Source organism: Corvus kubaryi, unplaced genomic scaffold, assembly GCF_017639235.1.
Source record: "Corvus kubaryi isolate FWS band 111438036 unplaced genomic scaffold, C.kubaryi_AGA036_p1.0 37367, whole genome shotgun sequence".
In the NCBI taxonomy this organism is placed as follows: domain Eukaryota; kingdom Metazoa; phylum Chordata; class Aves; order Passeriformes; family Corvidae; genus Corvus; species Corvus kubaryi.
This window is the reverse complement of record NW_024581119.1, coordinates 2,132,201-2,146,145: the sequence shown is the minus strand read 5'-3', so window position 1 is coordinate 2,146,145 and position 13,945 is coordinate 2,132,201. Positions and strand designations below refer to the sequence as shown.

General features: G+C 54.0%; 1 protein-coding gene across 3 annotated transcripts in view; it reads right to left on the bottom strand.

Moving 5' to 3' along the window:
* The window catches only part of POU2F3 (POU class 2 homeobox 3), a 39,252-nt gene that overhangs the window by 17,322 nt on the left and 7,985 nt on the right, over positions 1–13,945 (bottom strand). For all 3 annotated transcript variants that reach the window (XM_042034193.1, XM_042034194.1, XM_042034195.1), the window contains one exon: positions 6,335–6,369. In XM_042034193.1, coding sequence (XP_041890127.1) covers positions 6,335–6,369 — 35 coding nt within the window. The remainder of the gene's footprint in view (positions 1–6,334; positions 6,370–13,945) is intronic.

Below are 13,945 nucleotides of genomic sequence, written 5' to 3'. Positions count from 1 at the left end.
GGGAGAGCATCACACGGGGTTCACCCTGGGTGAGGGGATGAAGCCCATGGGCGGGGGAAGCTCCAAGCCAGCTCTCTGCTCCCAACCTGTGTGAATTCCATGGGCTGGGGAAGCAGGCAGGAGGGTTCCCTGCTGCTGGATAAACCCACTCATCCCACACTGAGCAGATCAGCACCTCTGGGGAGGGAGAAAGTGCCCTCTGATGTCCAAAATTAGAGGCCTTGCTTGGAACCCATCGCCTTCCCCTCCGTGTGTTGGGACTTGCCCTCGTGCAGGACGGGTGCAGGGCCCCACCCTGGCTGGGTGGTGCAGGGTTTGGGGTGAATCCTTGGAGCTCAGCACATGAAAGGCCTTCAAGGACTCGGAGTTCTCTCCTCATTAGTGGTGACTCCGGGAGAGTCACATCCAGGCACAGCACTCCGTGCCACTCAGCCCTCAAAGAGGTGCTGGGCCACCCGGATTGTGGCTGGCCAGTGACAGCCGTGCCTTGGGCTGAGTTTTTGTTGTGGAAAACGAGTTCTGTGACCCTTCAGATAGATCCGTGAAACTGGGGCTTGTCCCTTGTGAGCACAGAAAGCGTTTCCCAAAGGATGAGCAGGGAATTTGCACAAAGATCTCTGTCTCTCGCTCTCAGACAGGTTTGAAGCAGCTGTACAAGGTATTTTGCCAAGGAAACAGGTGTAGGAATCACCTCATAAATGAAGTTTGCTCCTTAAAAGCTGGAGAGCAGGAGTTTGGGAACGGACTGCAGCTGGATGTTAAGGCACAGATAAAATCCAGCCAACTCTGGGTTCTTGTCAACAAATTAATTCAGTGGTTTCAGGTCCACCTCTCGAGAAAACCAATTAAAAAAGGCCAAATCCTTGCTCCTAATTGCATCCCCCTTTCCCTCACAAGTTCCCCTGGCCTGTTTTGGAGCTCATTCCCAGCAAGCTCATCCGAGGTGCCAGAACAAACCCAGCCTGAAGAAGGGGTTCCTCTGCATATCTGTCCTAAGCAAAGCAGGGCCACATTTAGGCACAGAGGACTTTCCCTGGAGCCAGGGCTTTCTCTGATGCTTTCCCAAAGGGCTGCATTTCAATGAGGAACCTGCACACAAACAAATTTATGCAATCAGCCTGTCCCTAGGACAGAGCAGGGAGACTTCAAAAGGGAAAGGCCAAGGCAGAGCTGAGCTTAGATCCAGTGTCAGGCGAGGCAGATACAAGGCCAGCCCTGATTTCCAGCCAGGGGAGGCTCAAGAGATGAAAAGCAGATGCAAGACTTAGGCTGATCCCCTGAGGCAATGGGGAGAAGAGAGAGTGAAATCTGAATTGATCCCCAGAGGGGAGAAGGAAGCAGGATGTGAACCTCCCCTCGAGAGGAGGGCAAAAGAGGACTGGGATGGAAATCTGGAGGGCAGACTGAAACCTGAGCTACCCACGGGGAAAAGCCAAGCAGGAACAGAAATGACATCCAGGGAGCACATGAGATTAGGGGAGGTGGGAACACGGAGTGCAATGAAAAGCGATGAGAGAGATCCCCGGGGGGAGGGAAGCCCTGGTGGAGCGAAATTAAAAGTGCAGGGAGTTTTGCATCCCAGATATTAATAACAAACTACCCAGCGAGTTAGGCCCTTCTCTCCACCTTCAAAAGGATGGAGGGGAGGAAGAACTGGTCTGTGGTTGAGCACAAGACTATGAATCAGAGGATGGGAGTCCATAACCCAGCTCTGCCAGGGAGCAGGCCCCTGGATTCCAATCCACCCCAATGTCCAGGGGCAACCGTCCCATGAAGCATCCCCTGATCCCAGCTGCAATCACAGAGCTCAGCATCTTTGGGAAAAGCCAGGGAGGCAGGCTGGGTCTGCAAGACAGGGCTGAACACCTCCCCGCCTTCCAGAGGCACCAAGGGATGCTAAATCCATTAGCAGAGCGCCTTCAGACGCGTGGGTGGAACCAAACAAGGTCAGGGTGTTTGTTAGTGGCACCCAAAAGGAGCCACCAGGGATTTCACATCTCAGGGGCAGTTCGCCCGCTTTGAATTTCTCACATCATGTGCCTACAGGACATCAGCTGTGGAGCCCTGAGATAACTCGCCCTGCTACCTCAAAGCAACTGCTGGAAATCCCACATCAACCTCAGAAATTAAAGTTTCTTTGGGCAAGGATGGTCAGATATGAACAGAGCAGGGAGAGGACTTGGACAAGGAGGTCCTGAGGGAAGGGAACCCCTCCAGCACCTCTTGCAGGATCCTTCACTTGTGTTTAGAAAGGAGGAATTTTCCAAGAGATCCAGCTGAAAAGGCTTTCTAGGAAGTCTGTTGGAAATCTATGTCCTTGCTACATCCTCTGGCTGGTGTAAACCAAAGAAAGCAAAGAATAGGAATAAAGAACCAGCAGTAAAACTGAAGCTGGGCCCAGCTCAGGCACCTCTGTGCCTGCTTGTCTTAAACATTGTCGAATCTCCCAGCCAGATCCCCTTCAGATTGATGTGATTAATGATAATGACAGGTTTGATAAACAAATGACAGCCTGTCTTGCAAGGGTCAGCCTTTTGCTGGAATGAAGAGTGCCTGGCACATTTGGATAGGGAGCAGAGGCAGATCCTGCCCAGCCTTTCCACAAAAACCTGTCAGCTTCTTTTCAAGAGGGGCATTTTTTCCCCTCCCAGCTCTGGAGTGCAGGGAGGGCTTGGAGAGGAGCTCTCATTCCCCTCTCTGGAGGAAGAGCTGATCCTGCATTCCTCCCTGGCACTCAGGAGCAGCAGATGACAGGGTCCTGCCATCACTTCCCTGCTGGAAAAGCACTCCTGGCTTCAGCAGCTGTGCGTTCTCCTCCTCCAGCTGTGGACGGATGCACATCACCGTGAGCTGGGCCACAACCCTCACACCACTCACACAAGCCCTGGCACCTCCCAGAACCATCAGCCCTCCATCCAAGTGTGTCTTCCAGCAGGCAGCACTATCCCAGGGCTTAGCTCCAGACACCTGGCTCTCCACAAACAAACAATCTGGTATTTCCTAAAGGCTGAGCAGGGAATTAAACCACCCCAGACCCGGCGAGACCGCAGCACCTGGGCAGCATCACCACATGGCAGCCAGGAAAAGCTGTTCCAGCACTCTCAGCCCTTGGCCTGGTCCCATTTGAGGCAAACTGGCCTTGAATTTTGCCAGGCAAGGAAAGAGTCACTCAGATCTGTCCCTGCCATGCTCTGGCCACAATCCCAACCCATCAGAGGCAGATGTCCCTGTGCAGGCTGCCAGCACCGAAGGTGAAAGTTTATTACTGTGCCTTTGCATTTCCCTCGCCATAAACAGGAAACAACCAGCATCAGACTCACTAAATAAAAAAGCCAAACCAGATAGGCAAGGCTGAAGATGCTGCTTTTTCCATCCACACCCTTTTCCCTCTCATTCACATACAAATTACTGTTGCATCCAGGTGGGAGGAGAGTTTGAAGAGGGGAGGGAAAGGTGGGGGGGGAGAAGAAATGTTTGCCAAATAGGCTGAGGGATCAGAAGGAGCTTTCTCATAAAGCACAGGGCTGACCCACAAACTGCTAGAAAACCTCAAACTCCGCAAGAGTTTCCCTCCTCCCCGTTTGCAGGGTGCGAGCAGCCCCGGCAGGGAACTGGGAGGCAGGGAAGGGGTCTAACCAGGTCACTCCACCCTTCCCATCCCGCCTGGAGCGCAGCAGGGGAGGGAGGGAAGCAGACCTGAAATGTAGGCCATCTACAAAGGCTGGGGGAGAGGCTTCAACGATGTGAGATTTATGATCTTGAAAGTGATTAGAGCCCAGCACTCCAAATAAAGGCAAAGAGAGCTCCTGCAGTCAGTTTGGAGTTGGGTTTCAAACCATCCTGCCCTGGCTTCGGTTTGAAAACTTGAATTGCAGGCTAACGAAAAAGAAGAAGAAGGAAAAAAAAAAGCCACCCAAAACCAACCTCAAACCCCAAACCAAATTAAAAAACCCACCAACCTCCACCCCTAATGAAAGAGCTCAGCACCTGATTTTACATGAAAACACTTTGATATTTCCAGCTCTCCTCTTTTCCTTTTTTCTCGTCATTTGAAATCTATTTGCAGAATTGAGGATGAATTCACCAACAGCTGAGGTCAACCCTAAACGTGAGTGTGGAGCCCGTGTGTGCTCGGGCTCCTGCTCATTTAAGAGAATAATTTAAAGTAATAATTGTTCTTTTAAATAACAATACTTTCAAATAGTAATTATTATTTTAAATAATAATGATTTAAAATCACTCTACCCATGGCCTTGGGAGGGCCAAGAGAGGGAGACAAAGAGCCACTTGCACAGGGCTGTGTCCACTCAGGGACTGTTCCATCCCATCCCTGACATCCCGGCAAACGCCTTTGGCGGACTCTGGGGAATCAGAGCAGAGTAGAAATAAAATAAAACAATAAAATGAGCTCGTTCACAGTCTTTGGCTTTTTAAACCCTGCTAAATGCCCAGCTAAGTTGGCTATTCAGTTACACAGACGAGCTGGAATAAATGAGTTGGATTTCGTGGTGGAAGGAGGAAAATACAAGTGGAAATGCTGCAAAAAAAAAAAAATCATAAACCACAATTTCTTTTCAGGAGGAGGGTATTTCTACTGCCTGCAAGCCTGGCTGCCCCCACAACTTGCCCAGCATCACTCAGAGGGATACAGAGGACGGAGGGTCAGATCAGCAGTGGGTGTAGATCAGCATTGCTCCATCACCTCTCCTCGATTAACCCCAGCCCCAACACCTTTGTGGTGTTGCCATAGGAGAAGTCTGCAGCATGGAACGACCTCGTGCTCATTTCTATCTGCAGGGAATTTCCTTTTATCACCCCTGGTGAGAAGATTGGATTCTTCTCCGGGCATGTGGAGAGCGAGCCCGTGCTCTGGGCTCTGCAGTGCTCAGAGCTGGAGACACAGGGCTTTTTGTTTGCAGCTGGGATTCCAAAACCCTGGAAGATGGCTGAGCGTGTTAAGACACCTTGGATAGGAAGGGGAGACCCACCCAGAGCCGGAGCAGCCAAAGCAAACAAACAAACAGCAGCCTGGCTGACATTTGTCAAGGCAAGAGCCACCAAGGGGAGCTTGAAGGACAAAAAAAGCCATGTGGAGAAGGTGCAGCTGCCCTGTGCTGCTGGGAGGGAGCCTTTGGAAGGGGTTGGAGCCCTTGAGTTTGGGGAATGCACACTGGAAGTGTTGGGGGAATGCACACTGGAAGTGTTGGCTGCTGTGCCAACATCTGCCTCAAGCCTGTCCAGGATGGAGTCCCAGCCCCTTCTGCATTCCTGGCTGCAGCTCCCGTCCCTGGAATCCTGCAGCAGGGCAGTGTTCGGCTCTCCAGGCTCCTCTTCTCCTTTCCGGGGCTCAGCCCAGCTCTGCTGGCCACAGGAGGCCTCCGCTCTGGGCTCAGAGAGCATTTTCCTACAATCCCAGAATGGTTTGGGCTGGAAGGAACCTTAAAGCCCATCCCATTCCAGCCCTGCCATGAGCAGGGACACCTTCCACCATCCCAGGGTGCTCCAAGTCCTGTCCAACCTGGCCCTGGACAATTCCAGGGATCCAGGGGCAGCCACAGCTGCTCTGGGCAACCTGTGCCTCATCACCCTGCCAGCAGAACTCCTGTGTCTGCAGAGATCCAGGACCTCCAGAGGGCTGTCACCTCCTGATATGGCACTCAGGGATTTTTAGAGCCACACAGGAAGATCTGCAGGCACTGAGAGAGCCAGGGAATGCTTTTATCTGGACAAAGCTGGGGGAGAAGAGCACACCCAGCAGGGAAAATGGCCCCTCAGCTGCTCTTTTGCAACTGGGGTTTGCTTCCACATATTTTTATCTGCTGTCCCTTTCCCTGCTTCCTTGCAAAGAGGAACCTGACCTGGGCACCCCAAGACCTCAAACCACCTCCCCTTTAGTGCTGACTGAACACTCCTGTGAGTCAGCCCCGTGCCTTTGTCCCTGCACACCCCGGTGCTGTCAGTGCCAGTGTCACAGCACTGGGGCTTTGGGGCAGATTCGCACCCCTGCCACCATAACTGAGGTGCTTTTTGTTCCTAAATGATGATAGAAAAAAAATTCAAAAGCCAGAAAACCCCTCAAGCAAATGGTCATTCAAAGAAACTCTGTAATTAGCTGAACTTCTATGAATTAGGAAGAGGGAAAGCAGAGGTGTAATCTGTCATTTATCCCACAAAGGGAACTGGGAAGGAGTTCTGTGGTCAGTTTAATGGCAGCTTCTGACCTAACAGTTTTTATCTCTTAGCAGGAGCTGCCTGGGCCTCAGAACGATGAGCAATTAAAAAACAGCCATTCCAGAAAGGAGGAGAATACCTGGGAAGCCAGGGAGCCTCTTACCTGCCTGTTAAAGTCCAGCCCATTCTGTTCATTCCCTACAACGAAACAAAGAGAAAAACATCTCAGTATTAACGACAGTCAGCACTGGTGGGAGCTTTCCAGAACTTGGAACACACATAACCAAAAGCCTGGCCCTGGGAGAGCAAGGAGAGGAGGAGGAAGGCGCAGCAGTGGAAGGATGAAGGCAGCTTCTGCAGCGTTTGGGTGGTGCCAGCCTTTGCTGAGCCATAAAAAGTGTTCCTGCCTGGGAGATACCTGGCCAAGGGTGGGGGAAATCTTGCTGAGTGCAAGGGAGATTCCAGCAGAGGTGAGCTGGAGGACATCACAAATCTCCAGGGAAATCCAGGGCTCACTGTGGGAAAGGCCAGCAAACAGGTGGCCAGGGCTGCTCACCCGGGATCTTCAGGAACCCGCGTGGCACTGGGTAATTACGGGATATCTGAGGGAACACAGGGTGCCGTGGGGTTGTGCTCAAGAGGCGTCTCCTTGATTCCAAAAGAGATTGGCAGGCACAGGGGGAAAAATCAGACAGGTTTCAGCCTGAAGGTACCGCACAGGCCCTCACTCATTCCCCTTTGATGATAAACATCCCCCCCTCCATCACACCTGCCAAATTCATCAAGAACATCACAGAGCAAAGGTTGTGCTCTCCACACATCTGAATGCTTTAAGGGATTCCACGAAGCTCTCGAGCTGCAGAGGCAACCCCAAGACACCCCTTCCCCCTTTGCACCACATTCCCCAAGCCATTCCCTGCCAGTCCAGCCGAGTTGGTGATGAACAGCCTGGAATTGTTCACATCCCACCGGCACAAGCCCCCAGGCCTCCTCCTCCTCCTGCTGGTTTTTCCAGGATACCTTTCCCCACGAAGCAGAGCCCGTGGCCTGTGATCTGATCAAGCTCCAACACATCGTGTTTTCCAGCAGTTCAGGGCTCCTGCAAGGAGCTGGGAAGAGCTTCGGAGAGGCTGTGGAAGCAGGAGGGCAAATCCAGCCCTCCCGTGGACCTTCCTCAACTGAACAAGCCTTTACCCTATCCCAGCACACATTTTTCCATGCACAGAGTATTCCCAGGTGAATCAGCCTGGATCCTGAGGGGGAGTGTGCTTGGTACAATTATCCACGGATGGCAAAACATTGGAGAGTCAGGGATAACAGAGCTTTGTGGCTGCTCTCTGCTGTCTAGAAACAGCCCTGGAGATTTAATCTGTGACATTTGAAAAGCACTGACTGTGGAGACGGAGCTGTGGGACCGTGCTATGGAGCAGTGCCACGGCAGAACGAGCTGCTGCCCCCTCAATTTGAGATCTCCTCACCATCTGCACCCCAGCCAGCCCTGAGCTGTCCCCCAGTTCTGAAATCTCCTCTGTGTTCTCACTATCTGCACCCCAGCCAGCTCTGAGCTGTCCCCCAGTTCTGAAATCTCCTCTGTGTTCTCACTATCTGCAACCCCAGCCAGCTCTGAGCTGTCCCCCAGTTCTGAAATCTCCTCTGTGTCCTCACTATCTGCAACCCCAGCCAGCTCTGAGCCCTCTCCCCCAGCCTGGCTGCAATCCTGCCCTGCTCCTGCCTTCCTCCCGACCTGCTTCTCCCAGCTCTCAGCCCTTTATCTCCTTTTCCCGTGTAATTCCCTACTCTGCTCCAACCCCCTCTGCTCCCTGTCCAGCTCTCTCCAGCTGCTCCCACCCCGGGATTTGGGCTCATTCATTGCGTTCCAGCCCCGTTCCAGCCCCAAAAGCCAAGGAGAGCAGATCCAGCGATGGGAATGCTGATAGCGTTAATGGATGATCACAATCAGCATCCACACACCTGAGCAGGACCGCGTGCACATCTCCAAGGCCTGCAGTTTCTAGCTTTGAAACCCCCACGGGGTGTGGGGGGGGTGTTTGATGCGATCTGGAGGCAGCAGCTGAAGGGAAGCACAGCCAGGAGGGAAGGAGGAAATAAAAGTTCCCAGCTGCTAAAATAGAACAGGAAGGAAAAGGTAATCTCCTGGTTTCTTGGAAACAGGAGTTTCACTCACGTTCAGGCGCAGCGTGGTGATGAGGCAAGATTCAAAGAGCTGGAGGGGAATCCCTGGGTCCCAGAGATGATGGCTGAGTCACCACCATTCACCCCAAAACTTGGAACCCGAGAGGCGCAGCTGGAACGGAGCTTCCCTGCACAGGCCCACATCCTCCAGCACAGCCTTCTCCCTCTTCTTCCCAGCTCTTGCTTCTCCCTCCCTCCACAAGCACGTGCAGCTGACACTCTTTGACCTTTTCTTGTCCGTTCCTCTCCTACAAAGTCAGACACAGCATCCCCCAAATCCCTGCAGAGCAGCAGGGGGGACTTGGGAGCACGCCGGGCAGGAATCCTGTGCCAGCTGAGCACACTGCAGATGTTCCTGGAGCCTGGCACTGGCTGGGGTGCCCAAGTCTGAGGGAACTGCCCCGGGCTGTCTGGGCAGACAGAAGGAGCAATAGGCACCTCCAGAGGCCATTCCTGCACCTATCTGAGCCGCCCATCTCCGCTGGGATGAATGGCCCTCTGGAGATGACTATTCCTCCTGACTGACTCCAAAGGGACCCAGGGGCAACCAGTTCAGCCTTAGATGTCCAAGAGGGAGAGATTTAAAACTGGAGGGGTGATTTCTGCTCCCAGTGGTTATGTAAATGGGAGCTGGATACACAAATCTCTGCAGGACCGACGAGTGTTTGGGCACAGATTTATTTGCAAAAAAATCTGGCCCTTTTTTTTTTTGTCTGTTTCAGTGAATGTAAAATTCAAGTGATTGCAGCTGTGGGCCAAGGATTGGGTGTGATAGGGATAACTCTCCTCTTCCAGTTGAATCTGTAACTTTCCTACAAATGCTTTATAAAAAGAGCCTCAGTTTCCTCCCAGTTTCTGTCAACATCAGGGTTCGCACTGCAGCAGTCATTTCTCTCCTTAAAAGAATGAGCTGTTCAAACAATCTGCACTTAAGATTTAATCTTTTCTAGCTCCAGGAGATAAAAAGAAAGAAAAGTGTAAGTGGCAGCAGATTCTCTCTCCTGCTGCAAACTGCCAGAACTCCACTCATTTTAATGGAGCTTCAGCCCAGCCAACAACTTGATTTCTGCTGCACGAGCCAGACACAATGGGATCCAGAACCTCCAGAATCTGCTAGATCAGTCCTCCCCTTCCTTAAATTCCACGAGGCTGGGGAAGCCCTGAGATTTCAATGGGGAAAGGCTGCTTGGAGCCCCTACAATTCCCAGCAGCTTGCCCACAACCAAGGCTTCGCCCTGCTGTTCCTGGGTGTTGGGGCTGGGGGAAGAGGCAGTGATAAGCTCAGCTGGCTCCCCGAGGCCGGCAGCCCAGGGTTGTGCTGCTCTCCTTGGTTCACCTGGCAGCTGTTTTGCATAGCCCTGGCATCAGATCTGGTGCGAGTTTGCCTGGGGAGGTTTCTCTGGGGATGGGAGCAGCACGGCAGTTCCGGGCAGCTTCCCCCCACCCGCGGCCATTCCCCCCCCTGGAAAACCCAAGGCGAGGGATCCATCAGGACCAGAGCTGCAGAGCCAGTCCAGCCCCGGAGGATAAAAGCACCCTAATGGGAGAAAAGGAAAATCAGGGTGGCCTTCATCTTCACACAGGCAGCCAGGGGCAGGTGTCACCTCCAGGGAGTGACACTTCTCACCCGGCCACACCAACAGGGCTGTGCCAGCCTCATCCCCATTCCCAGCCAGCTCCACGCTCGACCCACCCCACGCTCTGAGGGGACAGGGGGATGAGGAGGTGATTCCAGCCTTCAGCAGGTGTTGGGGAATTCCCACAGGGAATCAGTTTGCTGCTGCACATTTGGGAGGGAAATGGGGAACAGCTGAAGGGTGCTGGGGGAACGATGCCAGGCAGACACCAGGCAGGGGGTTCGGCTGCCGGGGCTGAGATGTCTGAAACTTTGAGGTGCCTAACCGGGAGCCAATTGCTCCAGGCTCCCTTTGCAGCCATGCAGAGGAAGCAGGCGCTTCCAGAGGGCAATTCCTCTCGCCCCCGAGATAGATGGCACAGGGATGAATCACCCTCTGGAGATCCCTGTTTCCATCCATCAGGGTCTGCCTGGGGTGAGCAGGTCAGGCTCCAGCCTCAGAGGATCAAATATCTAAAATTCAGATTAATCTCACCTATCCTGGAGATTTTAGCACTCCAGCTGACGGAGCACAATGCCACGGGAGGCTGGCAGAGCAGGCCGGGTGCAGGGTGCCTTTCAAGGGGCATTTCTGATAAATTCCCTCGTTCGAATCCCTCACCTCAAAGAAGGCGTGAAATGAAGAGACTGCCCAAGTGCTGGTAGAGAAAAGAGTGGCAATTACTGTAACTATAACCAGTACTTGTCCCTCGAGCTGGAAATGAAGCCAAATGCTCACCTCCACTGAAGGAATAAGCAAACCAAGATATCCAGCACCAAACACTCCTCAGGATTTCCACTGACTTTGGAAATTCAGGCAGAAACCAAGGCACAGCCCTCGTGCTGCTGTTCCCAGCAGCCACACCAGCGACTTCTCCAGAGCCAACAGGAAACCTTGGCTGCTGGGAGCTCACTCAAATCACCTTTTCCTCACGGAGTGGCCACCCCTGATTCCCTCCAGCTGCTCCCACCAGCACTGGGGAGCAGGAGCTGCAGCTGAGCAGGCACCAGTCAATTCCCTGGATTCCCACATGCCCTACTGGGATGCTTGATGCTCCCAAGGCACCTAAAAAGTGCTTTTTTAAAGCGTGAGCAGGAGGGGGATTTGAGGCAGCCAGGTAGGGCTGCAGTTTTAATCTCAACTCTTTGCTCTGAAGACACAAAAGCCCCAAACCACCGGAGCATCTCCATGGGAAAGCCAAGGCTGGTGAGCAAAAGTGAATCTTGCGCTGACTCAGACAAGCTCCAGACTCCAGGGGAAGCTTTCACTGAACACTCAAGTGCTTCACTGGGCTGGAAACCCCTGGGTTATAAAAATGCCTTCCCTGTGTCAGCAGTGCCTCAGAGAAATCCCATCCCCGGGTCCCTCTGCAGCCCCTTCGTGTGGGGCAGGGAGAGGGGGAGAGCAGGACAGCGAGTGTGGGAGACTCAGGCACCTTCCAGAAGGAAACCCGAGGGCAGCAGTTGTTCCCACGGAAAACATTTCACCTGCAGGTGCTGGGAGAGGGCAAGTCTCTTCTCCGAGACCAGAGGCAAGAGGCAGATCAGACCAGCTCTTCCTTTGCCCCTCTAATTCAAGTCAAACCAGCCTTTTGTTCCCCTTTCCCCTCCCCATCCTTTTTTATCCTCTTCCATAATGGGATGTTTAAGAAAAAAAAATAAAATAACGCAACCTCAAACCCTAATCACCTTCATTTGAATTTCAAATATCCCCCTCCTGGCCTCCCCCACGCCCCAACTGACTCGGAGCTGGGAATATGGAAATTTCTCCTGCTTGCCTTAAATGTGGCTGTGCTATGAAAATCATCAGCCTTATGCAAATCCCGAGCAGCCCCAATTGCCATGGCAACCAGCTGTTTCCAGCCCAACTGCTGCAGCTTTCATTTACCCGGGACTTGTCCTGGGGCTGTGCATGGCTGCAGGGGGAAGAGACGAGAGAAATCCTGGAGGCTTTGAGGAAGGTTTCACGAGGGAGAGCCAGCCTTGGGGAGCAAAGGCGTAGCCCAGCGCTGAGCTCAGCGTGGGGCCGGGAGAGGCCAAGTTTCCTCAAAAGACTTTGGCCTGGCAAGCTGCTTCCAGCCCGAGCTGAGGAGGGAGCAACAAAAGGCAGAAGGGAAAAAAAGCTCCCAGAAAAAAACAAGCTGGGAGGCAGCACGGGCTGAGCACCCCCCAGGCCACTCTGCCATCCCTTACCTGTGCTGGGTCCTTCCACCTGAGTTAGGAGCTGACACAGAGGCTGGAACCCCCAAACCTTATCCCAACGGGATCCATCACCTTCCAAAGAGACCCTACCCCACGGGAATACCACAAACAGCCGCCTTCCCAGAGCCCAGCAGAGGTCAGGGCTCCGTCCTGCCCATCCCTGGGCAGAGCAGCAGCTGCACACAGCTCACACCCTGCAAAAAGGTGCCAGAAGAGAGCAGGACTCTCACCTGGGAGCTGGGGAATGAAGAGAGGCTTAATTCAGTTTGTGGCGGAGGCAGACTGGGGCAAAGTCTCTGATTTTCCATCTGCCCTGACCCGGATTTCATGCAAAATGCGCTGACACTGGGAGGGGATTCGGCTGCGGTGGAAGTTTTGGTGTCCAGTTTCAGAGCTGCCCTCGCTCTCTGCTGCACTGCCAGGGGACCTGAGGGGTGCAGGATCCATCCACAGGGATGGATGTCACAGCAGGGTCTCCTCAGAAGGGACACTCAGGAGCAGATGCATCACAGCCCCTCGGTGCTTGATTTTCTGCAGGTTTAAGGGAAAGGGTCTTTCTTACTGCCAGAGAGAAGATTCCTGCTTCAGTGCTCTCTCCAGGGGAGCCTGAGGGCAGAGCTCATCACTGCCTGCAGCTCCAACCTCTGCTCCGTGACCCAGGGAACGGCTGGAGCTGGGTCAGGGGAGGTTTGGGCTGGAGATCAGGGAAAAGTTCTTCCCCCAGAGGCTGCTGGGCACTGCCCAGGCTCCCCAGGGAATGGGCACGGCCCCGAGGCTGCCAGAGCTCCAGGAGCGTTTGGACAGCGCTGCCAGGGATGCCCAGGGTGGGATTGTTGGGGTATCTGTGCAGGGCCTGGGGCTGGGCTGGATGATCCTGTGGGTCCCTCCCAGCTTGGGATACTCTGCGATCCTAAAGCACTCCGACAAGTCACCCAAGCTGCGAGGGCGAGGTAACCCTGCTCCCATGGCCACCAAGAGCCCCGAGCTCCACCAGCCCACCCAGCCACGCTCCTGTCCCCATCGCTGCCCCCCCAGCTCCCAGGCTCATCCCATTCCCCATCCCAGCAGCCACCCCAGCCCTGCCCATAGGGCCGCGGGGCCGTCCCATATGGCACCCCACATCCCCCCCAGAGCCGGGGTGCCCGGCACACCCCACCCCGGGCCGCTGGCAGGCCGGGCAGCTCCCTGGGTTCCAGGGTGGGGAGGGAAGATGCTCGGGGCGCCTGCAGCTATCCAGTTCCCCGTGGTTGTGTTTGAAGCGCTTCCCTATCGCCCTTTGTGTAAAAGCTTTGGCTTCCCCCCCATAGCCTCAACAGATGGAATCAAAGGGAAGTAGCTCTGCTTGGTGTAACCTGTTTTGATGGGGGAGATAAGCGGGGAACAAGTGTCTGACACAAACAAACAGACAGACAGGGGCAAGTCCCACCTCAGCGTTCTGTTGCATCAGATACCGAGGGCTTAGATAAACCACAAGAAGGGGGAGATCTCTGCCCCGCGGCTGCAGGACCAGGGGCGACACTCGGCAGTGCCAAGCCCCCACAGTTCCCATCAAAAAAATCAACGCCGAGCTTGCTGGCATGGCTTTCATCAGTTTAAAAAAGATGAAAAGAGCTCCGAGCCAAGCAGAAAACTCGCTGCTCGTCATTACCCCCCATGGAGGCTCGCCTGGGAGCCCAGCCCCGATGCCAAGGCTTGGGATCACGCAGGAAAGGGGGAAAAGGACCCGAAAACCAGAGGGATAACCTCTGATCGGGCTGCTCCACA